The sequence below is a fragment of the Eurypyga helias genome, unplaced genomic scaffold (genome assembly GCF_000690775.1).
Source record: "Eurypyga helias isolate BGI_N326 unplaced genomic scaffold, ASM69077v1 scaffold13006, whole genome shotgun sequence".
Lineage (NCBI taxonomy): Eukaryota > Metazoa > Chordata > Aves > Eurypygiformes > Eurypygidae > Eurypyga > Eurypyga helias.
Genome location: NW_010258608.1, coordinates 77,024 through 104,302, shown reverse-complemented (window position 1 = coordinate 104,302; position 27,279 = coordinate 77,024). Strand labels below are relative to the sequence as shown.

The 27,279-nt window shown below is 36.7% G+C and overlaps 1 protein-coding gene across 1 annotated transcript in view; it reads right to left on the bottom strand.

Moving 5' to 3' along the window:
- Window positions 1–1,966: 1,966 nt before the first annotated feature.
- Window positions 1,967–27,279, bottom strand: part of LOC104511685 (ERC protein 2-like) — a gene marked incomplete at both ends in the record, with an annotated part of 88,624 nt that continues 63,311 nt past the window's right edge. Inside the window, one exon of the mRNA XM_010154401.1 lies at window positions 1,967–2,187. Coding sequence (XP_010152703.1) covers window positions 1,967–2,187 — 221 coding nt within the window. The remainder of the gene's footprint in view (window positions 2,188–27,279) is intronic.

Below are 27,279 nucleotides of genomic sequence, written 5' to 3'. Positions count from 1 at the left end.
TGGACTTCCATTGGTGACATACAGAATTTTCTACTTCATAACTGTACACCAGGCACATGAAAACTAAACAGTGAAAGCATCCTTTATTTAAATAAATGTAGAGTATGGTACTATAACAGGGGTGAGTAGAGCAGGATTTTTCAACCAAATTTTTCCTAGTCAAATTATCTGTGCTTGAATTTATCTCCAAACATATTCAAAGAGAGCCACAAATAAAATAGTGATCCAAAGGTGAAAGTAAGAGGAATGTTTAAAATGTATTTTCCAAATACGATATTTTTCTCCTATAAACAATATAATGGTGTAATGATGATCTCATATTAGCTTATTTACCAGAATAAAAACCTGCCAAAAAAAATCAGATTCTACTTCCAATGTTAAAGAATCAATTTAGGTGCTAACTCTGATTTTGCACCTAGTAGTCAGCAAGATTTATTTATCGCATTGTAGACTAGAGCTTACAAGGCTATAACGTGCATTTACTCTATGATTTAACGAAGAGAGGTAGTCCAATTTGAGAGTGATTATTTTCAACAAGAAGCAGGTGCAAAGAGGCAAGACCATCTGCAAGCCCTAATAAAATAGCCACGATGTATTAAAACCAGAAAAACACACTATATTGCATATTTCTGGGCACATAACCATGACAGATAGTGCTGACAGCTCTGGGATGTTATATATTCATCACTAAAGTTTGATCACTGAATCCACAATTCCTCCTCCTGATCCATTTCCTCAACATCTACATACAAGACCAGCTGTAAATTGACGGTTTGACTGGGTTTTTTTAGAATACAAACCATAAGAAAAGATTCATTCTTTTCTTCAACAGTCTCAAGTGATGTCCAAAACTAATTAGCATTCAGCACAGGATAAAAGGCTTGAAGTTCGCTATCTTTACCTCATCAGAAATGCTAACAAGGCAAATATTCAGAAATGAGATTAAAGTGGATGAGTACCTATATTCCAGTTTTGAGAAGTCTTATTTCCTGGGCCTGAAAAAGCAGTCTTCTCAATTTCTGGAAAATAAGGACTCGGCTTTTTTAAGACCAATTGCAGACAGAAGCCCACCTAGACAATGTGAACCTTATAGGAAACCTGGAGGAAAACCACAGTGCCATGAATAACCTACATAACAATAAGAATAGAGAGTAAGGAGCAGACATTCTTTTAGTGGTTGTTAAGAGGAGGGAGAAGTATTAGGAAAATGTGTTTGATGCCAGGAACAACTTCTCTATTTATCTGGGTGCTCACAAGTGCATCAATATACAAGAAAGAGCGATAACACACGATCCACTCAGAACATACCTGCTAGTATAAATATTTCTGTGAGTGTGAGAAAAAGGATACGGTAGATAAACACTCTACTATTATATGCAGAACCCTTACAGAGCTGCCTTTCCAGTAAATTCCCTCCCCACTCCCACAAGGTGGAAACTGTAATGATTAAATCCAACTTCCCAAAGAGAATAAATGCAGTCAGCTAAATTTGTGGAAAATTAGAAATAAAACTAGTAAGGCTGTTTGCAGAGAGCCCCCCTTCTTAATGTCTTTAGCTCACAGGAAAAGCAGAAAATTGACTTAATTTAGGTTTCTTCCCCACACCCCTCCTCCTTCTCCAAAAAAAAGTCTTTAAAGAAAAAAAGAGCAGTGTTGTAATCTTTTAGCAGTCCCACACATTTTATTTTGGTTATTTGGAAAGACTGGTAATTAGTAAGGATAATGGAATCCCTCATGTTGAGGAATAAGAAGTTTTGTTAAAATTTTTAAGACTTTCATTTAACATCAATAATTTTTGGAAACTGCAGCATCTAATATTTTTGTGCTATAAAAAATTAAGATATAATACTATAGAAGTGATTCCATGGAAAGCATATTTTATATTAGAGAACTACTTGACTATTAGAGATTTACTCATTGCATTTTTTTAATATATTAAAAGTAAAAGGCTATAAGAAATAAATACATTTCATTTAAATGGCCCTCAAAAGTTTTATATCCTTTCATCAGTGACCTTACCTTTTTTTGAAGTACATTAATTTTTCTTTCTTTTACTTCCAACATGTCTTTCATGTCTCGAATCTCTCCAGCCAGGGTTCCTTTCTCTTCTGTGAGGTCCTGAAGTTGTTTTGTTTTTTTATTCAGAAAGGTTTCTTTTTCTTCCAATCGTAACCGCAAGGCATCAACCTACAGTAAGTAAATCAAACGTATTTAGGTTTAGTAAAGATCATTAGCATATTTTATTTATTTTTCCTAATTCCCTTGTTTTTTGTCACGTAAGAAATGTTTTTGCTTTCTATATAGATTTTCCAACTTTATCTCAGACTAGAGATCCATTTACTTGTTAAAATGTAATAAAAAATGAAAGTACTTTTAGAACCAAACCATGAATAGAAAAAGTATAATAATCAAAACATTTAATAACATTAAAACAGTCCTAAATTGTCATGTGCATAAAAGACTCAAAAAAAAAAATCATCTTGACTTATTAAATATATAACTCATTGAAAAAAGTGTTCTGATTCCTGTATTTAATTTGTCCATTAAAGCCATGAAGTGAGTAATCATATATGACAGTCACGACACAGGTTTGGTCACAGATCAGTTATCTTGAAACAGGATTATTTAATGAAGACACAGAAAATAGGCAAATGATAATGTTCATTTTTTTCCAGTGTATATCGCAAAAGTCTCTTCACAAATGGGCCATGCTGTACTTCTCTGTAGTAAGCACAATTCCCTGACAGCCAAAATAAGGGATATCACAAGGATTTTCCTAAACAGAAATGTCTTCACAAAGAACCTCATCAAACTGCTCCACATTGCATAACTATTTTCCTTTAGAAAAATTAAAAAAAAAAAAAATCACAAACATTCTGCATAAATGCTGAAGCATGCAATTTTATTGTTCTCTTAACACAATTCAAACAGTTCTTCAAAATATGGTCAGGGAAATACTTCCTGGAAAAAAATCCATAGATCACTTGACACTGGTTACTATTTGTATACACAAGCACTTCTACTGCTAATAGAAGCTTGGGTACTCATAAAAGCCTCTGGAAATATGGAGAAAAATAGCTGACTGTCCTCTGTTATAGAAGTGGAGGTTGAGAGGCATGGGATGGCAGAGGGAAGAGAAGCAGCACCAGCATAAATATTAATATCCAAAAAGAGAAAAACATCTGGTGAAGCAATGAACCAAGTGGTGAGAAAAAGGAGAATTTAAATGACAGGGTACCTGTTCAAGGAAATTGAGAAGGAAGGAACCGGCTCTTTGGGGAGTATAATTAAGAAATATATGCACAATGTGAATAGACAGACATGGCCACAGCAGTAGGCATATACTCAGGGATCCACGTGGAAACAAAAGTAAGTCAAAATAGGGGATTAAACAAAGAGCTAAGCAGGAAAACAACTTTTTTTTCAAGTAGATTTAACATTTACTTCAGTCCTTCAAACTCCTAGTACTTTTTTAATAACACTTTTCTACATAAGCACTGCCTAGAGTAGTTACCACAAGGTAAGGTATGATTCCAAATGGAAAAGTTGGTACTCTTCACACCGAGAGAGGAGAGGAAGCAGTCACTTTCAAGAGGCTCACTGGTACCATCTTCTAATATACTATTCAGAGTATTGGCTCTCAAGAACTTTCAAAAGGATATTCGAAGCTAAGAGATCTTGTCACAGCTTCCTTCAATGAAAATATAATAATGGAATGGCATACAGCAAATACGTAAGTGGTCTTACAATGATGTGGTGGTGAAGTGGAGGTGAAACTATAAAGCGAAATTGGAAGCAAGAATTAGCGATGGAAACTTAGAATATTATAATTTCATACAAAGTAGAGGACTAAGATAAAGAGAGTGCAATCATTTGCTATTACAAAGACAGCTTCCCTAGAATAGAGGCTACTTTTCTGATACTGTTTTCTTCTGCAGCTCTGAAACCATGAGGTGTTCACATTAAGTGGACCCATACAGGCTTGTTTTGGCTGCAAGACATGCCTTTGAGAAACAAAGTTTAAATTGAAAATATATGATGTAGCAATCTAGAACATTTCTCCATCTACAAGAGAGCAGCAGGAAGGCAGCAAGCAAAAAATTTTAGATTCACTAATCCAAATTTCAAACATACAAATGTCAGAAAATAAAGAACAAGGGTTAAAAGTTTGCATCACATAGCAATTCATAGGGTTTATTCATAACAAAAAGCTAGATGGAAGTAACTGAAAGGGCATAATGTTAGTTCAGCATTTTTAAGTTCTGCAACTGAAATAGCCAGAAAGGAACATATGTATTAAGCACTTTTTTCCTAGGTAATCGGAATATTAGTAAAGTACAAAACAATCAGCATTTCTAATTTATTTTTATTTATATTCTGAGTTTTGTAATGCTAAATTTATTCAAAGCAAAAGTGTTCACAATGCCATTTTAAAACTTGGTTTGGGACCAATTTAGATGATCTATTGGATCTCGAAATGCATGTTCTTCCTGCTCTTAAAATGGCTCATTGCTTTTCTATACAGTGGAAAAAAGATTTATATTCTACTGGATTGACTTTATTTTTAAGACTTTTTTTACAATATTGTAGTAACAGGATCTTGCAAATTGTAAGCAGCGTGCAGTATGAGATTCAAAGATGACTTTTTAAGTTAGAAAACAAGAAATAGTAGAAGCAGCAAACTTTCAGACCTCCTTTAATAAACATAAAAGACCTCATCTGAAACTCATTACCACATCTTCTTTATACTTAATCACTTATTTGCTTCACGTCTGAAAGCAATCCCTTAAGTCAAATCATCAAAAATCTCTGTTGGGCCTTTAAGCTGCAGCTGAAAAGCTCGTCATAACATTGCAGCAGGAGCTCCAAAAGGAGTTCTCTTCAGTCAGGCACTGCAGGTCTCATTTTCCAACTGCCACTGGGCAGAAGCTTAATGCTTGAATTTAGAGGGAGTCGAAGGTGCTTAGACTCACTGATAAACAAACCCCTGATACCGATCCCCGGTGACTGGGATAACACAGTAGCTTACACATGTGATGATGCAGTTCAGTTCTGCTTGGCTGAACCAGGCAGTTTCTGAGTCAATAGTCTTTTCTTCTCTAACCATTCAGTAAGGTCAAGCAGACAATTCCCACTCTTCTTCACAAATGTCTTCCCACGCATCCTGTCATCACAGCTTACTAGATACAACTAAGGAATGGGAATTTAAAGCATTAAAAATGGGGAGCACAAGAAGGAGGTCTGGGAGGATGAGTAGATGGCATTGAAGCCCACAGCTGTGAATGAGAACCTGTGTGGGAAAGGGGAGCAGAACCCCATCCGCTTCAGTTTCTCAGCCCCCATTCCTGCCCTGACACAGCTATTAGTTTGAGCACCACATGACTGACCCTTTCTGCATTTCCTATCAACATTAGCCAGCTCATAACACAATTAATACCCATTTCTACTTCCTAACGAAAGACACAAATTCAAACTGGAGGGACAAGAGAAGGTGCATGGTGGCTTTCCTTAACACCAGAAACACACACACACGGAACTCCGAAGCAGAGCCGCAATCGCCATCCTTCCTTTCCCTGGTTAGCAGTCAGAGGCCATCCACACAAAGACCTTTAAGTTAGCACAAGGGTTATGACCTCGACAGCACCACAAAGTACCAGGTACCTAGTATTTCAGTTGTCTGAGCTGACTCTAAACGTTGAAACACATTATTTACTTGTTGATGTCATAAATAGATTATTCCACAAACCTTCATGAAAACAGATGACACCTTAGGTCAATTCTTTCAGCTCCATAGTAATTTTTAAACATTTATTAATGAACACCCATGTGTTTGAGATGAATTGCATTCTTGCATAAGAAGTTGTGCATGGCCTTAAGATCTGAATATATTTAGATGTAAGTGGTATAACCTCTGCCTAGAACCCCAGTTTCCACAAGAGATTGCTCTTAATATAAAGGTACCTCAGTTTTCCTTTAAGAATTCATTTCTAGCTTTGGTAGCTTCAAATAAAAGCTTTACAGCACAACTGAAGTGCAGCTTCAATTGCACCGAAAAACAGTGTTCTAAATTATTTGAAACAGCCAAAGAATCTCGATTCCAGCAACCCACTTCACACAAGGACAGGGCAAGCATTGGGAAGGAAAGAGTACGGCACATCCAACCACAGCCTTAAGTGGCAGATCCCTCGTTCCAGTGTACCCAACCTCCATTCCTCGCTCTCCGGCAGGTGAGTGGTTCTGGCTGCTCCAGAGCTAGAGAGGCCACACTCGTCGCTAACACAGAGAGGTAAAAGATGGGCTTACCCCACATGTTCTCTCTCAGGGACTCTGACACTTCCGTAACAGTCCATGATGTGGTCTCCAAGCCACAACAAATCCAATGTCATCCTTAGTTTAACCTGTCTTATTTCCCAGCCCTTTCCCAATGAACCATAGGTCAGCAAATGCTCTACTGTTCTACCCAGAACAGTTCCACCGAACTGGAGTTTGAGTTCCACAGAATTACAAGGCAATTCCTTCATAATGGAATTTCACCTTCCTGGCAAAACACAAATCTTTCTCAAGTGTGCTGAGAATCAGCTAGTGACATGTGTTATTGACAGAGCATTTCCCATGTTTCAGTCTGGATCATGGAAATTCAAACTAATCTTTTGCAAACCATTCATCTTCCCATTCTTTTACAAGACAATACCTTGGTTTATGCTCCCTCTTTTTTTTTTTCCCTTTATGCAGAAATATTTTAACCATTATACAGACTAAAACCTTTAACATCACAAAAGGATAACATTTATAACACAGCATGGTTTTTGATCTGTGTCATACAAAGAGGATGACCGGAAAAAAATTATCTCTAGTCTTCTTCCCCAGAACCTATTTTTTGTGTCCTGACACCAATGTTGGGAAACAAAAAAAAAAAAATCTGCCAAATATATCTCTCTTTTCTTACATCTCCTCAACTAGTGGTCAGATATCTGAAGATTGATACAGCAGAGCACTTCAATTCAAAAATCCACCTACACAATGAAGCCCAGGTATTTTGAGAGAATAGGTATATCATCCCCCAAACTAACATACACAGCAAGGAGTCATTCCAAAATTGGTGCTCTATGTGAGTTTTCAGAGAGGCAGAACTCTGAGCCAGTGCCAGTCTGGGAGAGTGAATAGGCAACTCATACCATGTGTGGTCCTAGGTGCACAGATTTATTTTCCATTCACAGGAATGCAGTGTGGAGGGTTACAAGACCAGTTATGTCAGTCATTTTCTCCTTCCCTAAATTCTTCCTTCTGCCTCCAGTAATCATGAACCAATACTTTTATATTTCTCATAATACAAAATAAAACTACCTCAGCCTGAACTGCATGCGACCTTTCACTATATGGTATCTGTATGGTGCTAAGCGTGTATGACATCATTTTATAAGCCAAATAGGAATCTCCAGATGGTGTAAAACTGAAAAGCTGTTAAATCAGTTCCTCATCTTGTGGAAGACAAGAAGCAAAATATACTACTTTATTCATAGCCAGGATGAATTTGCCAATATTAGAAATTATCTCTTCCCTTAAAACGGTACTGTGAAATCACATCTCCCAAAAATCCTGAAACAATGAAGCATTCTAAGTGGAGCATACCAGTACACTTGGAGAAATCTCTGCCATTTTGTAACTCCTCCATTTACATCTATGGCATTTTAAGTATAATCTGAAAGGAAATTAAATATGGGTCATTTTACAGCATCAGATATATATTTTTATATTTGAAAGGATGAGGATTTCTGCTACACAAAAACCCTCTCTTTGGCTTTTCACTCAACACTATGTAATTTTAAGAGTCCTTGACTTATTTTTCCCAATCTTTGGCAGCACATTTACTAGTAAAACTTGGCAATCTGAAGAACACCATCATTTTTCAGGTGAAAGAAAAAAAAGGGGGGGGGGAGGGGGGGCGGCGCAAAACCAGATCTGATAGCTAACACATAAAGCATTTCAAAGATCTCTGTCCAAGTAAATTGCTTTGTAATTTTGTCTAACTTCTTTTTCCTCAGCAACTACTTATTTCATCTATTTAATACAATAAACTCTGTCACTTACTCTGGAAATACACAACACACTGCAAAAACTTCAGAATTGGGTTATACTTTAGGAAGAAATGAAAAGTTCATGTAAGTGGCAAAAATTGCCAAATTCAAAGTCGAACTTTATTAATCTTCATGTCATCACGCACCACTCATTACCAGCTCCAGTAGTGACGTCTATTTCTTGAAGTTCCCTACTGTTAGCTGTTTAACTTATATGCCATATTATATGTATCATTCATTGAAGTGTTTTTAGTGTTATGGAGCTCCATGAGGAAGTAAAGCATGAAGAAGTACTACTGTGTTTCACTGTTAAGAATTATTTATTTTACCATCATAAATACATACTTTTAAAGCAAAGGCTTGGCCATATTTATTTTAAACTAATTCTGAACTAGTAGTCAGGAAATAAGTGTACTGTAGTACCTCATCTGGGGTAACGGAGAAGGCAAACTGTAACCCATTGTCAATCTTTCCCCTGTTCCAGCACACCCTGCAGCCAATATTTGCCACTGTGCCCAAGAGCCAGGCTTCACCCCTCTTGTACTGTCATTCTCTCCCTTCCCGATAATCACTGCAGGCTCCACGGGGCTGTTGACACTTTGCTGTCCTACTATTCTCTTAGTGTATTATGCAGCCATCTTTTGAGGGACTGCTTCAATCAAAAACCAAGCTTCTATTATGGGTATTATGGTTGCTATAGTTTACATTTTAATTCAACAAATTATGTTATTATAGAGCTGATAGTTAAGAGGCTTTGTATTCTTTAAACGATAGCCTGTTTTACTGTTTTCTTTCTACTACTTCAGTGTTTAAGAACTGACAAAAGGAGAGGGTTTAAAGCAGCTGAGTACATTGTAGTCCAGGGAAACAGACAGCGAGCAAAGTTAGATGGTTTATAAACACAGGACAGTGTTGGCTGTTTGCATCAAGAAATCAAACTCGAACCATCTCATACTGTTTCCCTCACAGAATCACTGCCACAAGCTCTTTCAATCCTGTGCAAGGATGGGAGAACCACCTGATGGTGTAATGCATCACTCCTTCAAAGACAGCACCTACGGGTTTCCTAAAGCTCCCAGCCTCCCTCCCGACAGCTTAGCCAGCAACCATCTCTACTAATCAATCTTGAATTTTCTTTCATTCTTTTTTTCACTGGTGTAGATTATACTGCTCTTTAAAAGAGAAAATTGGTAATACTGACAGGTCAAACTACACTAGAAAAGGTTTTAGCTGAACCAGAGATTGTAGCCAAGATATAAATGGTTCCCTCAGTCAGTCTGAAACTCATCCTTGTGGAACATTATATGCCACAAGGAATTTTGATCATGTGTAGCTTATCAATGCAGCCAACTGCCTAACAGCTGTTTCATTCAAATTTATAGCTTTGCCTACCCCTACCACTAAAATTAGGTAGTTTAAAGCAACTAGTCCAAAGTTCAGAATTTAATATTCAGTTTAGTTCCAGCAAATTTTGGAAAACACATGGGAATTGTAACTCATGTGCTAATACTTAAAGATTTTGTTAATAAAACTTCCAACACTAACCTTACCTCACTGAACTTACCTCACTGATTTTTATGCTCCCTATAAAACTATGGCTGTCATAATATTTTTGAATTACTACAAAGGGAAGTCAGTCGTTCCAGAGTCAATGTTATTTAGCAACATAATGATAGTGATAAATTCAAAATACTTAAAACCAATTTACAAAACTATCAGTCTTGGAAGCTTTTAACTTTCAAAGTTTCTGTCTCAAATAACATTCAAATTTTATTATACTGTAACAGATTAATAGAAAGCGAATTAAAAGGCCACAATGTTCTTTTTTAAAGTCACGCCAATGCATTTAACTGCTTCATGAAAAAAATGTGTAGAATTCTATAATAGTATAAGAATCATCAGTAAATCTGTTATTTGTATACAAGATAAAAATATAATTTTTACATGAACTGTTTTTCTCAGTTTAATTTTTTTTAATAGTAAGTGTCAGTTTTTACAAACAGTTGACATAGCAGTGAAATTGCGATTTTCAAAAACCACATTTAGGTTTGTAACCTACTCAGAACGTTCAAACAAAAGAGGTGCCTCCAAGAGAGAGTGTTATGCTTGCAGAGATGAGCTGTATCCTTGACCTCACTCTCAATTTCCCATCTTTTGAGTGAGAGACATCTCTTGGAGGAGAATCTTGTGATTCACACTGTTCTGAGAGTGGAACACCTGTTTATGTCACCCATTTTTTATCAGACATTCCTACATCAGTAGGTCCAGCTGGAATCAGCTTGGCTACAAGCTTATCTTCCAGGATCTATGGCCAGCTCATAAACGGAGTGACATAAAACAGCTTTGGCAATATTTTGCATTTATTCATAAGAACACAGAGAACAGAGAAGGTTAAAACAATAAGCTAAACATATATTGTTTACTTTAAATAGAACACAGCATTCTCTTCAAGAAATATGCCATTTTGGCTTTTGTATCTCTCCTCCCCTCATCCTTCCTGAGACCAAGTTATAGCCTTTTCTCTACAAACTGCTGCATTCTTCTTGAGAGTGAATAAGCTTTTAACTACTTGTAATCTCTCTCATTAAATGTTCACCTCTAAGAATTACCAAATATAAAAGCTGAGAGTGAAGTCCTCTCTCTCCCAACAAGTCAGGCTCCATAATCTCTGAGGCAACAGTAAACACCAATTGGTTTGATACCAACCTTGAGTACCAGTAAGTGTTACAGGTCTGCTTAGCTCCATCTCTTGTCCTCAGTCCAAACCTTTGGTTCTCTTGGCACTTCTAGAATTCAGAACCTCTCTCATCAGCTCTGGCTTTTGAGGCATGTAAGACAAGGCAATCTCCTTGCTCACTCCCTTTGCATATATGGGGCAAGAAGATACTTGCCTGGTATCAGAACACACTGCGGTGTTTTATTACATTAGATGGACCAAAAGATTATATGGAATACTTGGCATTTCAGTAGTAATGTTCTGAAGAGAAAAGTTGTCTTATAAGTTAGGATGTCCATTTTGGTTATTTTTGAGTCTTGTTCACAAAGGAAGTTCTTCCCAAGGAAAAAACCTCAATGAAGTTTCAGTTTGCCAGCATCTGGTACATTCTCAATATTTATATATTTCAACTAGAGCTAGTAGTACGCTACGAGACCCTCCTGCAATCACATTTTTACAAGGATAAAAAAGGGTACGTTTATAAAAAGATAAAAACGTACTTTGCAGGAAGATTCTGCACTTAAACATGCACTTATTCAAGTTCCTGTCCTCTGTGCAATTATAGACATCAGCCACCCTCTTTAGAAAGTCACTATATTATTCTTCAGGGTTTTTTTGTAGCTTCATAGTCAGGTTTTTTTCCCCATGAAGATTTGGGGTGTAAATTTTGTTGTGGTATAGAGCTGTATCAAAATACCCTCTTCACAGAGTTTTCAAAATTAATTTCCCTTTTACAGCACGCAGTTGAGTTTGGGTGACGTAGTGAAATAAATCAGTTGCTTTGCAAAGGGTTTGCCTGGTGGAAAGACAGTGTGTTGACTACACAATTTACTATCTGTAAAACCAGACTGCACTGACCACACCGTGTACAAAGTTCTCTGTCTTAATAAATTAGGCTGAACTACACAGGCTTACCAGAACCATGTAGGCCTCAAATCAGAGCCCCCTGGGACAATAAGACCTAGGGTGAGAAACAGAAGTCACCCTTCTGGTCTGCTCTGGCTTTACGTAATAACAAAATGGCACATGTATTCCCAAAATACCTTTTCTGCCCTCCATTCCACCCGAAGGAAAAGGCTAATGCTACATATAGACTCAATGTATACACACTCTTGGGGAAACAGACTTTTACAAAATCCCCTTTCACAGAGGGTAAAGGTCACAGGAAACCTGTACTGCTTAGGGGCTTCCAGCTCTGCTGGCCTTAATAGCATCCTATAAACTTACAAAATTACAGTACCAGAAATGTTGTTTGTTCAGAATTCAAGAATGTAGTTGCATATAGTGGCAAATACTACATTATCGGTTATAATGTCTTTGACAAAACCTTTGAAAAATAACAAATAATTTTAAACTTTAGCTCACACATGAATTTCAATGAACAACAATGTTGAACTTTCTAGTGGAAATATTTTTAGGAGATTAAAATACAATATGTGTCAGACATGCTCTCTCTTTCATTGGTTGTACCAGCTCACTGTCATATCTTCTTTCCATGTCTCTTCCCAGTCCTCTGTGATACAACATCAAGTCTAAGGACTAGCAACATTCAGGAGTAGATTAAAAAGTAATAACTCTAATGGAACAATTAGATAGATGATATAACCAAACTGAATGTATTGGGTCTGACCACACGGAATACAGCACTGGTGTAGAGAAACACTAGGGTTTGTGAAACAAACCCTAGCTGGCTGAATTCTATCATAAGTATTAAAACTGAAAATATATATTTGCTAGCAGAAAAGTTGCAAATTAACTTCAAAATCACAGAATCATAGAACGGTTTGGGTTGGAAGAGACCTTAAAGATCACCTAGTTCCATCTCCCCCGACATGGGCAGGGACACCTTCCTCTAGAAAAAGTGAAATTGAAAGTGACATCCTATTTTTCATTCTTTGTTCTACCAGGCCAAGGATACAAATTTCATGGAATTCAGAAGTCAGGTCTGCTAAAACAAGAAATAAGAGAAACCTAGGAGACTAGTTAATTAAATTACAACTTCGGAGAAATAAGACCAAAAGTTATGTAAGAACAGATTACCTTAGGAGAGATCTTTACTTCCATACTCAGAGTTGAGCCATAAATCCTAAAATGTTTGAGTAATGATTAATAAGTAATAATTAGCAAGTAATATTACAAGCAATTTTTTTTTTTTAATATGGACTGGAAGTGCCATAAATGCACCCTAAAAGGACAATTCTGGCATGTAATAATGTACATTCTTGGTAAAAGTTTATCTCTGAATCTACTAAACTTTAATAAGACTTAAAAAATTATAGAGATCTCCCAGCAAGAACATTCTAAGCTATTCAGGATCTGATAAATTACAATAAATAAAGCAAAGTTTGCATACCGTTCTCAGAGACAGTTTTAATGGGAAGGCTGTTTCAAGCAAAGACAATATGCACTCTGCGTACAGCAGTCTTTTGCTTCCTGCAAGTTGTAGGTTGATCTAGGGGACAACGTAATAAGTACATATGTATCTCTGACCAAGAGTAAAAATAAATTTATTCCAGTGTTTGTGAGGATAATTATTTTAATATGAAGTCTATTTCTGAACTAAGGGAAAAAAAATCACCGATTAATTCTGACTAAGAAGACACAAAAAGAAATGCTTCTGTAGCAAGTCTATAGTGATCTCAGTGCTATGAATTATCTAAATAGGCACTGCAAACTCAGCTGATGATGCTGATTCTTTTTAGCAGTGTCATATAACCTTAGTTTTCCAGTTATGGCATCTTGAAGATTAAAACATCTTTCCAGAGGAAGGAAAATGCTGAATACATGCAAATCGCATAAAATCTACTTCTTTAACTGAAGGAGGACCAGGAGTTGAGATTCTGCTTTGGGAGTAAATAAAACTTGGTATATGAACTTCAGAAGAAAATTTAAGTCCACGACCACAAAGCAAAACATTTCAGACTCAAAGTTTAGCAATGCAAACTCTTTTTGATAATAGTTGAAAGAGATTAAAAAAGGTAATATTTATAGCTACAACTGGCAAGGTTTTAATAACTCTTGAATTACACAATTTAAAAGTGTTTGTCAGCATTGCCTCAGTGTGATATCTGCACAAATCACTGCTTCTCATGTGAATTGGTAGTGTTGACTAGTCTACACCAAAGATAAGCCTGAAAAAGAACAGGATCTCTTAATAGCTCACTTAAGGAAAACAGCTCTGTGCCGAGAATAACTAAAGCAATACCAAAGAACTGACATTCTTGTATGACCTGGCATTATAAGAAGAAAAAACTAGGACTGTTAGCAAGCTCTTGCTCAAAACTATGGACTCCGATACAAAACTCAAAGATATACATACCTGACCTGTGTATCACACAATTGCTTGATTTTTGCAAATAATGAACTTAAAGAAAAAAAAAAAAATCAGAAAAGTGACCCTAACACAGCTCAGCTTTAGCAGTGCCTTTGGATGTGTGTAACACAGGAACTTGCCAGCTGGTTTCTCTTGTAAGAGCACAGGTACATGCAGTTTTCCCAACTTTACCCATCAGTGCCTTACCCAGAATCAAGTTAAACAAGTACAAATAGCAACACTGAATAGATGGAACCTTCCAGGGTGCCAAGAATGGCAGTACCTTTTCTGGAAGCTTATATCTGTATAATTGATAAAAGGAGATGATACCTGAAGAGACATATGTATGTTATGTCAATTAGTTCTGGGACCAGAGAATAGTCTGAAAACATTTCATTTAGTAGTACGGCCAAAGCCCTCACTAGTACCTCGGACAAGTAACTTTACCAGGCTAGATCGCAAGTGGCTTGAGAACAAGATTAAAAGCATGCTGAGTCATGTGATAACTACTTATTTTCTTTACATCTCAGATCTGAAATAATAAGCACCGAAACTCTCACAAAAAAAAAAAAAAATCTGGTCTTTACAATAATGTAGGAAAAAAAAATGCAAATAGAAGAATATGTAAAAATTAAATTTAACCTACATTTAAAATGTTATGATTTTCAGACTCAACAGATGAGTCACGATTTAAAATGTGAGGATTCAGTAGTTTTCAGATTTAGGGAAACTAACAGCTTTTCAGTGATATTCTGAGCCCTTTAAGGAATTAAATGCTGTATCATATATATTAATTTAATTCTGTAAATCATTATTCAGAGGTATCTTGCAGATAGTAGGTGGCCCATCAGCTGAAAATGATGAGGCTTGGTAATACTGCTGAACTATTTTGTTAATAAGAAGCATCTCAACCAAAAAGCAGACTGTACTCCTACCGAAACAGTAGTGGAGCCATTATGTTAGACTTTGCAAATACATTTACTTTTTATGCTGGAAAGAGAATCCTAAGCTACTTTCCAGAGATTGTGCTGGCTTGCGATAAGAGTTCCAGAGGAGGGAAAGACTACTTAGACCGTAAGAGGCTGCTTGAGATGCAGTGTGTCAAGAAAAGTCTAAAAGGGCACTTTCAGATTCCAAATTGGTAACCATTTTTGTGTCACTTTGCAGTAACATTCCTCAGGCATTTTGGTAGCACTGGAGAAGGCATTTTACTCTTAAAAACTTCAATCATCACAAAACCGGTAAATCTTCACCTCATATTTTGTTTGAAAAGTCCAAGATAATTAATGAGACTCAACATTGCTGCAAAGAAATGCACAGGATTGGAACTGGGGACATAAAAGAAACAATTTTACTCTTTGTATAAATACAGTGCTTATAACAGAGGTTACATGCCAGATTAAAAATAAGAGATACGCAGGAATGAAATCAGACATAAGTTTCAGTTGCAGGCTTCTTAACATACTAACAGAGATTAGCTTGCCAAATATTTTTACTGAATCCAGTCTGCCAGATCATCTAGCAGCAAATCAGACACATGTCAAGATCTGATCTTGCGTTTATTTATTATTCAGCTGGAAGCTATAGGTTTACTAGTTTACCACAATTCCATCTGGGAGACACTCAGTTTCTCAGGACAGAATAGCATCTGCATGAGACGATAAAGCAAAACTGGTATGTGCTGCTTTCCTAAGAGCCTTGACACGAAGCAAGCTATGTAAAGTTAGATAGGAAAACAAACTCTATCACAGAAGTGGTCTTACACTGTCAAATATGTAAGGGATACATTCAGAAAAAAGACTCAGGAGTGAAATAACTCTCAAAAACTACTTTCTCTGAAAGAGCCCTGCAACCCACAAGAACCAAGAATGACAACCAAGACACAGGGACTAAATAAACAAAGAACGAGAAACCCTCAACAAGCCAACTGTGATTTTTCACAGTACAAGAAAGTCTAGAACCCACAGATATCTTAACTGTAATTTCCAGGATGCCTGGGCAACCAGAACCATAAAATGGATTTCAGATGAGATCTCACAGAGCACATCAAAATATTTCCCATCTGTAACAGAAATCTCTCTCCTGATACATTGCCCAGAGAAGCTGTGGCTGCCCCATCCCTGGATGTCTTCAAGGCCAGGCTGGATGAGGCTTGGAGCAACCTGGTCTAGTGGAAGGTGTCCCTGCCCATGGCAGGGGGTTGGAACTGGATGATCTTTAAGGTCCCTTCCAACCCAAACCATTCTGTGATTCTAGTATCAGGTTTTCCACAGTCACACTTTAATGCTAACCACAGCAATCTTCTGACTTACACACTATTACTAGTCTTAGTCTACACTACAGAACTTCTAGCTTTTAGCCCTCAGGAGCATAACCTTGCATTTCATACTACCACATCTCATCCATTTTTCTCACTCCAGAATTCAAGATCATACAAATCTCCTCAGCATCTCTAGTGGCTCCAATTTATGCATCTCCATGAAATCTTACGAGTGTGCTTCCAAAGTCTGGCAAGCTATGCAATGAAAATATTAAATAAGCCTCATTGGAATACCAGGTCTAGAGACACTTCAAGAATAATTTTCTCCAACATTGTCTTTCCTCTTCCATACTATGTACACCAATGTACACCATACTATGTAAACCAATATTTCACCAATTCCACCACTCTTGTACTGACATCATTCTTCTCCTGCTTTAATCACTTGAACATGATATGGCATGGAAAGACTTACTATGATTCAGCTAGATCAGACACAGTGCATTTTCTCTGTCTACAAGACTAGCACTCTTATCAAAGAACGATACTGCCTTGGTCTAATTTAACAGATCTCATAACCAAAATGGATGGCTCTCTAAAAATGGCTAAATAAAAAGGGTTTTTTCATACCAGAAAAATAACCTTTTACAGAAAATTCAAAGGTGGATACTCAGAATTATGTATGGTTTTGTCTTAAATACAAGTAAATGTGGATTTTGCTAATATGCCATAATAAACACACAAAACCCATTCATTTTTTAAAATGTTTCCTGTTTAATCATTCCAAATATTCTTAGTGTATATAGTATATACACTTAGTGTATATTCTTTTTAGTCTATATATATTTAGCACACATATAAATAGATATATATGCATATTCGTGTATAAACAAATGCTGTGGCTAAAAAATCAAGGTATAAATAATTTAACACAGAAGTATAGTCTACATAAAAGCAGATTTACTAGTCATGGCAATGAAACCTGAATATGAAAATTCATTCCCCAATCTCTGACAGTTGACATTAACATTTAACGCTATTAAAAAAAAAAAAATAAAGAAAGCAAGCAAGCAAGCAAGTATCATTCCTCATCTGTTTTTCTTTTCTTGGAAAGCATTCAGAAAGTAATCTTTTTCCCAGGCATACATTATTCTGCACATGGGTGAAATTCTGCTCCTTTTTCCAATCTCCTCAAAAATTTGGGAAAATAAGGATACATTTCAAGAAACAGGACAGGTCCAGCACTCAAAAGGAATCCTAATGTAAAGTTCAGCATAGATTAGTGACATAGGATCCTGCACTAATGCAAACTTTATTATATTTATCAGCACACATGAGTACCACAATATCATCTTCAAGGAGAAGATGTTAAAAAGGAAAAAAAAAAAAACACCACCCACACAGAATAACACCCCTACCCTCAAAAAAATAAACAACAACAAAAAAAACCCACAACTACCAACACTAACCAAAACAGAAACCCCCACTTCCCAGTGCGGTAAGGTAAGAAGGACACATTAAGGAACTGCTGATATTTCTCTCTATAGTTGTCAAGATGTCTTAACCAATACCTAGTGGCTTTCGCCACATAATCCTTTGTAGTGACAAGCATCTCATAGTTCAACTAAATGGCAAAATGCATAAGCTCTGAAATGATTCTTCAGAAAATTTGTCAAGTACTCCTTTAGTAAGGAAGTTAAAAAAGGGAAGAGTTAGTAGTTAGAGAATAAAGCCAACCACACACAATTTAAAATAACTTATTAAACATAGACCTACCATAAGACTGCATTACAAAAGTATACCTGTGGATACATAGGTGTGTTAGCCTCTGATTTCCATCTCACTTTACCAAAAAGGGGGGGGGGTGGTGGGGGAGTCGTGTTAGTGTTTAGGCCTACCATTCCTGAAAATTAAATTTAGGACATGAAAGTTACCCTTTGTTCTTCCTGCATATATTATATACCCAGTAATACCACTGCAGTCTGCCTGTAAACTTGTACAGATGCAATTAAGTGCCTCTGTAACTGAAACTTTCTAAACCCTTCTATTATTTATGCAAGAAGAAATATAACCCTCTACCCTCGTTCATCTCAGCACTGGATTGTAAGACCTAACAGAGGAATAAAGAAAATTAAAACTTTATTTGCTGAATAATCTATATAGATGTGAATTTGAATGTTAACAAAGAACCAACCTGAGGAGCATGAGGTGTCTTTTCACAGTAATAAAACAAAACAGTTCCCGTACTTTCCTGGGATTTCTTGATATATATGTATATTTTATATATATATCTCTAGAAACATTTAAGTTTTTGCCTTTAATAGGCATTCAACCACTGAAATTGTACCACTAAGTATGGTCTTAACTGGCTATTTTTCCATTTTGAACATCTTAATTCCAAGAATCTTTCTAAAGACTTAAACCGGAATAATTTTCCTGAGATCATGTAAGAGCAAATGAATCTAAGGAATAATAAAAGGTTTTAACCTCAATGTAGGCATCCTGTATCAAAAACACTTAAACGTGTACAAAAGTTTGACTTCAGGTAATCTGATTCTTTAATATAATCTATTGTTTGGCATAACTATGAGGGTTCTTCTTCAGCACAATTACTGGTTATAATCAGTGACAGAAAACAATGCAAGTTTTATATATGGTATCAATATTTTCAAAACTGTGTTTATATTTTTAATTTTTTCCTGTTAATTAAATAACATTAAGCATCCAAAGAATAAAAAGAAGCACTTAATTAGCCTCAAGGTCACATGTTATATAAATCATTAAGCCACCAAAAAATAGAAACCTTTGAACCAAAGACAGGATCCTCAGTTTGCAAGCAGTACAGTCCCACAAAAAGGAAATTCAGATGGCAGAACTGACATCAGCTATCAAAACTCAATATGCAGAACACAGCTTTTAAATAACAGCAGCAGCCTTTCCCTGGTCAGGTTTTCAACATGGGCTGAAATCCTCAACACCAGTCTAAAATCTTCTCCACTTACTTAGAAATAAATTTATTTTTAGTTAACTTCAGGATTTCTCTTTCAACCATGTCACTAGTTGACAGAGCAAGTGAGACAATTGTGCATCACACAAAAAGTGCTAGTCTTTCTCTTTTAGCTTTTAACAGCAGATACCAGATTATGCCACTATAACAAGTATCTTTGAACTGTTTAACTTCCTAACACAGTCAAAAGAAAAAAAAAAATCCTAAATATGTAATTCATAAAGCAGCATATTTTCCTTAATTAATTTTCTCAAAGTTTACAATATCTGTACTAATTCTTTGTAACTAGATATGTTCTGGATCCATTCTCAGAGAATCTGTGTAGAATAAACATTTGAAACATCTTAAAGCTTAACCAAAACCATCTTTCTACTACACTGCAAGGCAAATGATTTTTGGATGTTTTGCATTTTTATGCTAAATAGTGCAGCTGCAATTGATAAAAAGCAATCAAGCTAATTTAAGTCAATCATGTCCAGGAGGTTCTCATCACTTGTATAAAAATGCTCTCACACTCACTTTAAGTCTTTACCACAGCAAGTAGCTTTCTCCCTCCCCCACCCCCACCAAATTTTGGTACCTTAAAGTTCCCTCTGCATCTTATGCAACAAAGAAATGTAATTCTTATGGAATAAGAATCTTACAGTTTTACACTATAAATCAAACATGTATGTCTCATTTGAATAAAAACTTAGGTTGATAGTACTCCTTGAGCACAGATATGATTTATCACAATACAGCAACCCTGTACCTTTCGTGTACGTCAAGGCAACAGGTCAAAGGCAAAGTAAACTTGTAGCACTCCAAATGCACAACTATTACCCTCTGATGCATAATCTGGATTACATTACTGAGGTCATAACATGTGTTTTGAATTTGTGATTTGGATTTATCAATATGGCCCACCACAGCTGCCATCCTGAGTTCCCTCTCAGCTGCTGCATTTGACATTTTAAATTATGATTGCTTATATTTTAAATTTTTGCATTAACTATTGCCACCACATTTCAGACCTATAAAACTATTATAGCCATGTAAGAACTCTTTCCTAAATAGAGAAAATTCAACATAATGGATGTGAATTTAGTTATCAGTGTTACCCATGTGGCCAACCCCCATGTGCCATGAAACAGCTGACGATTTTCAGCATGCTCAAAAATAATTAAATAAATAAAGAGAGGCCCTGAACTTCAAAGTATGCCATGCCTTTATTCCTGTTCCCTATGAGGTGCTTACAGGGTTCAGTACAGCAACTGGAGATGGAAGCAGAGAACCACATAACCACGCCCTAGATCTCTTTCTCCTTCAGGAAGAGATGAAGCCAGGTGATTGCAGGGACTATCAGACCGATTTACCTTACACTGTCATGGCTTCTCATGTTCTCTTTGAGCAGCTGCTAATCAAACCCATTTGCTCGCTGCTCCCACACAAGCAAACAGGGAAAACACAAAAATATCAAGAAAATCCATCTACCAGTAATCCTGCAACTGACCAAGGCAAGTTTTGAAAAACATACCCTTGTCTTCAAATCATAAAAACTGCACCTGTCTCAGTGTAGGAAAATAGGATACAATCACTAATAATTTTTCGTCTACAGTTGACACAGAGGTTTTTGTTAGACAGAAAAAGTTATTTTTTAATTGACAGACTACTATATAGTTTTTTAAAATACACTGAACTGTTAAATAATATATCAATAATAGAAGCATTATTATCTTAGAGCAGTAAGCAGATAATAATTCTTGGACCTATGTATGACAACTAATAATTATTGGAATTAATAACATATTGCAACTCTGACCTCGAGTTCTAGAAATGTTTCTTTCGGTTATGCCTCAGAACACAAAATTCTTTATGATAGCTAGACCAGCACAAAACAAAGCCAACTAACTGGAGGAACAGGCAACACCTACCTTGGGGCATGGAACCTGTCTCTGGAACTTGTGAGATCACAGCTGGAGCTCTGTGCCCAGCTTGGATTTGCCATACAAGACAGACACTGAAATACCTGCATGAGTCCAAATGAGGCCTCACCTGAGTGGTCATGGCACTGGGGCATAAAATGTACCAGGAGAGGCTGAGTCCCATGTTCGTGCACCCAGAAGAAAAAGCCACAGGGAGAATTTACTGCTGTTTTCAACTACTTAGTTGGACCGTGTGAGATGATAGAGCCAAACTCTGCTTAAGGGTGCCCTGGGAAGGGATGAGACAACTGGAACAGTGAAATTCCTCCTTGACATAATAAAAATACACTTTTTGCCACAAGCTTAGCCAACTACTGGGAATACGTGCCTAGAGAGGTTATGGAATCTCCATCCTGGAGATAGCCAGAACAGGACTGGACACAGCCCTGAGCAACCTGCCCTAAGTCAAGACCTGCTTTCTGCAGAAGCTTAGGCTAGCTGACTCTACAGTCTCCTCCCAGGGTACATGACTCTGTAATTCATCTGAACTTAAGCCTCAACCTGTCAGTCCCATATATCTCCTGCACTAAAGGCACAGACAACAGATGTGCTCACATTAAGCCTGGTACCACAACAGACCACACTAGGAAGTACCCGCGGGAAGAGGAAGCACCTGCAGACCAACCCTCCCTGAGGATTGCCCCAAAGTCAAAGAGATGGGCATGCAGCTGGGCTGCATCAGCTGAGTGTGAAATGCACTGCATCAGAGAAAGTCAAAAGGTCGCAAAATTCCAGTTATCCTGTGATTTTGTTCATGAGGTAAGTGGTGAGAATTGATTATGTAACTGTGCTTTAACTATCCTTTCCACAATGAAGTTGAGCAAAGATGATCTTCCAAGGTTTCCACTTGCCTAAAAACTATTAGAATTACAGACATGAAGTATTCTAAAAGAGAGTTTGCTAGTAACTTCAAAAGAGAAATGCTCTTACAAAAATGAAGAATTATCCAACCCAACAAAAGCAAAGGAGAATGTCAGATCACAAATTAAAGTACGAGCAACCCATCAAAAAGCTTTTCTTGGGGACAATCCACCCAGAAAAATTGCAAAAGCTTAAATAAAATAAAAGGCGTTTAAAAGTTGAAATAAAATAAAAATTGAAAGAAAATAAAATAAGGAGTTTACTCATAGGTACAATCAGAATACTACTTTTATTTTCACAGAACTGTGTGTTATGTTCAGAAATAGTAAAACCAACAAGTAAAATTACTATATCCCTAGTTGATATCCCCAGCAATTCCAAGGCAGTGTGTGTGTCCAGTTTGTTTAAATATACCCTAAGCCTCTTCCACCAAGGGTAAGTCTACCTGGCTCTGGACTGTTGCACTGGTTTCAGAGACCTGGGATTGCTGAAGTCTTATCAGTAAAGATTAAAGTGAAGAAGGCATTGAGTACCTTGGCCTTCTCCATGTCCTTTAGAATCAGTTCTCCACTCCCAACCATCAGTAAGTCCAAATTTTCCCTAATCTTCTGCTGTTGATGTGCCTGTAGAAACCTACCTTTTGCCCTCCACATCTCTTGCTATATTCAAGTCCTGATGGGCTTTGGCTTTCTTAACCATAAAGCTGCAGGCTCAGATGGGGTTTCCCTATTCCTCCCAGGTCACTTGTGCCTGCTCCCACCCCCTGTAAAAATCCTTTTTATTTAGCTTCATAATTAGAGAAAGAGGAATGAGAGCTGATTTTTTAGACAAAACTGATCATTTATAAAAAAATGCATGTTACCAAAACACTCATATATTTTAACAATTCCTGAAAACACTCTTTGGCTGGGAAAAAACATACATCATTTAAGCTTACCCTCTCACCAGGTATGTGAGACACTGCTTCAGAATTTATGACAGAAGGTGACACAAAGTAAACTACCCCGCTGCCAGACCGCTAGTACACAGAATCATGCTGGAAGAGAAGATAACAGAGGCAACTGGCACGTCTATGCAAATAGGCCTGAACTTTTGCATGGCTCATAAACCAACACAGCTGCAGGGCTGGGACACAGCCATGAGTCACCAATGCATATCAGTCTAGCTCAAGCCTGGCAAAGATTTCCTGCCCGACTTAAACTTAGTTTATTTGGTCCAACAGCACTTTTCCTAGGAACGTAGGGCAGGCTGACCACACATGTGTCTCTGTATTTCTGGCCTGACACTTGGCAGGATAAACTTCATTATGTTTACAGTTATGCTTAGGAAAACTACTCTCAATTGTTTCCAGTCTGTCACAAACATAAACCTACAAGCTGTATGAAATATGCACTATTGTATTTACCACAACTTTATGAAAACATGCATAAAATAGTAAAATTGGATAAAATAAAGGCAACTTCTCTTCCTTCATTACCCCCCAGTTTCCGGCAGCATTTCAAAATAAACAAGGAAGCAAACCAGTCTTCACAGAGTCACAGAATGGTTCAGGTTGGAAGGGACCTTAAAGATCATCTAGTTCCAACCCCTCTGCCATGGGCAGGGACACCTTCCGCTAGATCAGGTTCCTCAAATCCCCATCCAACCTGGTCAGCCCAGACCTTATTTACAGGAAAGAAAAACCTGGCCTTAAAACAAACAAACAAACACCAAACCCTTGGAATTTCAACAGTTTAAAGTTTAAAGGGGTAAATAAGCACAAAGTGAACATGATCCAGAACGTTTTTTATTTACAAGCTCCTCAGTCTTTCCCATCCTATACCGTTCTTTTGCCTGCCTCACAATGTAGGGCAGCTGGAAGGAAGTACTCTTTAAAGATAAGAAACAGCTGTTATGCTTGTTCAACCTGAAGAAGAATTAGAAAGACAAAAGCAAAAGGAGATGAGAAAGAAAATAGTCATCATAAATGTAGTATTTGTAAAATTGTTTCAGCATATTTTCTAGCCAACTCTGGTAAGAGTATCTGATATGCACCTTGCTTGCATCAAGGCAACGACTCTTCCAAGCCCTATATGAATATGTACAAAATCAACCTATTTTAAAGGATTATTATTACTGAACTTGGAAATAAATCAACACCACACATTACAAAAGGCCAGAATTATGGACTACCTCTGCAAATCCAGTTTGATCTCTTATGTTAAAATAGGTAGACAAAGAATTCCTACGGAATCAGAAGCCAAAGCAACTAAAAATGCTATCATATTGAACATAATCACAGTTACTGTAAAGCAAGAATCTTTCAAAAGTGGAAAAACAGATCTGTGGCAAAAGGTATGTAGTAGAAATTCATCAGGATTGACACGGCGTCTTTAAGCAACTACAGCTGGTGAAAAGGACACAGGTAGGAAAAGTATGATCATGTAAGAGCAAGAAACCTACAATATGTGGTGTCTGTAACAACATTAGCAAACCCTGGCATTCCTATCACTTTTTACATCCCATGCTTCCCTCTCAAAATATGGAAATTAACACTGAGAATGACAGGAGTAAATTAATCTTCTGTGCAAGAGTGCACATTCAGCACTTCAAGGGGAAACAATTCAAAGCCTCTCTCCTTTATATTTCACAGAACAGATAATAACCAAAGGCAAGTATACAGGTTCTAGCTAACTAATGCCACATAACACTATTCTTTAATGAATATTGCTGCATTACAGATTTTATTGCATGGTAAGAATGTAACTAATGTTAGCAGGGAGAAGGTATATGACCCTATACAGGAAACTCAAATGCAAAGGATTTATTTGAAGAGCTAAGATTTAAGTTATAATGCCATACATTAAAATAAAATGCCATGCATTAGAAGAATCACAAGAAAAGAATCGAAGAATCAAACAAATGGAGAACTGCACCACAGTCAGCTATTTCAACAGTTTACTAAAATCACTAACCACCTACACAACCAAAGTTCTAAAAAGCACATTTTTCAAAGGAGACATAATTTCAGAACTTTGTTACAAACACTTTTTACCTAGTCAAGTCCAGCAAATGTTAATTACCATCCTGCCTTTGAGAACATTTTGAATTTAATTAAATTAAATTCACAGCCTTCTCATTAACTACGTATCTAAAAATTTTTTCTCTAAGGACATTAATATCCTTATTTAACTAGGTGCTATCATGCACAGTAGTTGTTTGGTCCAGCTACTTTTTTAAGTGTCAGACCACTATTTTCATGGCTCACTGTGCACAACTGCAATTCATCCCTGCATCAACTGGAAACGAAGATGATTGCTCCCATATGTCTGTGCCAGTCAACAGTCCACAAGGATTTTTATTTACTAAAGCCTTAAGGCTACAGAACTTAGCTGCCATGACTTACCACGGTAGAGCTGTGAAGTACCAAATCTACTTCAGAAAGACAGCTTTTGCCTCACATGCACTATCCTTTGCTTGCCTAAATGAAACATACATTTATGTCTGGGTTTCTATTTTTTCCAATTTATAAAATGAAAAAGCAGTTTTCGTTTTAACAGAAAAGAAAAATGGAAGCCACAAAACTGGAATTCCATTAACACACCAGCTATTTGAAAATATAGCAAATAATGACAGAATCAAATTATTTAGGACAAAATACAGCTTCTGCTTCTTTTGGAGGAGACAATTTGTAAATACTTTTTATCTATAATAATGACAAATCTCTCAAAAATTCTCACAGCCTGCATTACTTAATGGCTTTAAGGATGGAAAGTACTAGAGAATCAAAAAGTATTATGCAATTGTATTATCACTGGGACATGAAGTGTATAAATTTTGTTTGCCTTAGATGATCTTATTTAGAGGTTTCCCTAAATATTAGCAGGTGACCTGTGACACCACTGATCTTTCACAAGCTTCGATGAACTTTCATCTTCCACTGATATCAGGACTTAGACATTTCTTTCGTCTAAAAGTTAAACGGGGGACAGGAGGAGGGATGGGGGACAGGACACCAAAACCAAAAACAAGCAAACCAACCCACCACCACATAACCATAAGGAAAATAATATTCAGACTTCTACTAAGAAAAGAATCAAAAAGCCATCTGAGGTCTACTGTCAGTATGAGCATCTCCACAACCCTTACACTTGTACTATGTAAGGAGTAACAAAGCCTACCTTGACCCTACCTTTGCATAGCAAACTTTTACCTAGGTGTACGTACCCTACACAAGGATCAGCCTCATGGATGATTTGTTATCTTCATCATTATAGCATTATGTGCAAACGTCATTACTGGTTTCAGACCGGGGGTAATAATAATAGGTAAAGTATACAAAGAATTATTTCTGAAACACTCTTATCAAACTCCTCTCAAAGCATCTCTAGTTAGAGCAAAGTTTTCAAATCAGTAAGTAACAATACTAATATTTTTCTAATCAATTCCATCTACTAGAATCAAGCCTAATTGAAGCCTAATTTATCTAACCACACTAAAATCTGCTTGGTTGTAAATACCGATTAAAGTTGTCTAATTGAATACTGTTTTAAAAGGCAACAATGTAACGTTCTGTAAATCTAAGGGGGGGGGAACAGTGACATCACTTTTATTAAATAGATGAAAATGAGAAGTGTTTTGACAGTAAGATAAATCTAACATTCATTACACTACTTGTCCCAAACAACTTGCAAAAAGTCTTTACCCATCAAGCATCCAGCACTTATCTTTGTAACTACATCTTTCCCATTTTCTTTTCATTTCTGTTTTCCTGTCTTTGAGCACTACTCTCTACAGACCCCTCACATGGAACTCTCCACTCTTTCAATCACCTTTCCCTTCGGCAACTCCATTTCAATTTTTTATGAAATAAAAATAATGATGTTGCCAAAAGAAAAAACATTTGAAATTATTATCATGAATGTATTCAATGTGTGTGTGTGTGTGCGTGCATGTGCGTGAGGTGTGTGTGTTAAATAAATAAATCAACATTTAATCTTTTGCTGGATAAATGAATGCTAGTGTATAACTCACAAAGCAGAAAATACACATCTCTGGGACAGTACTACCTATCACATATTTGAGAAAGCTTCGTCTGTAGCAC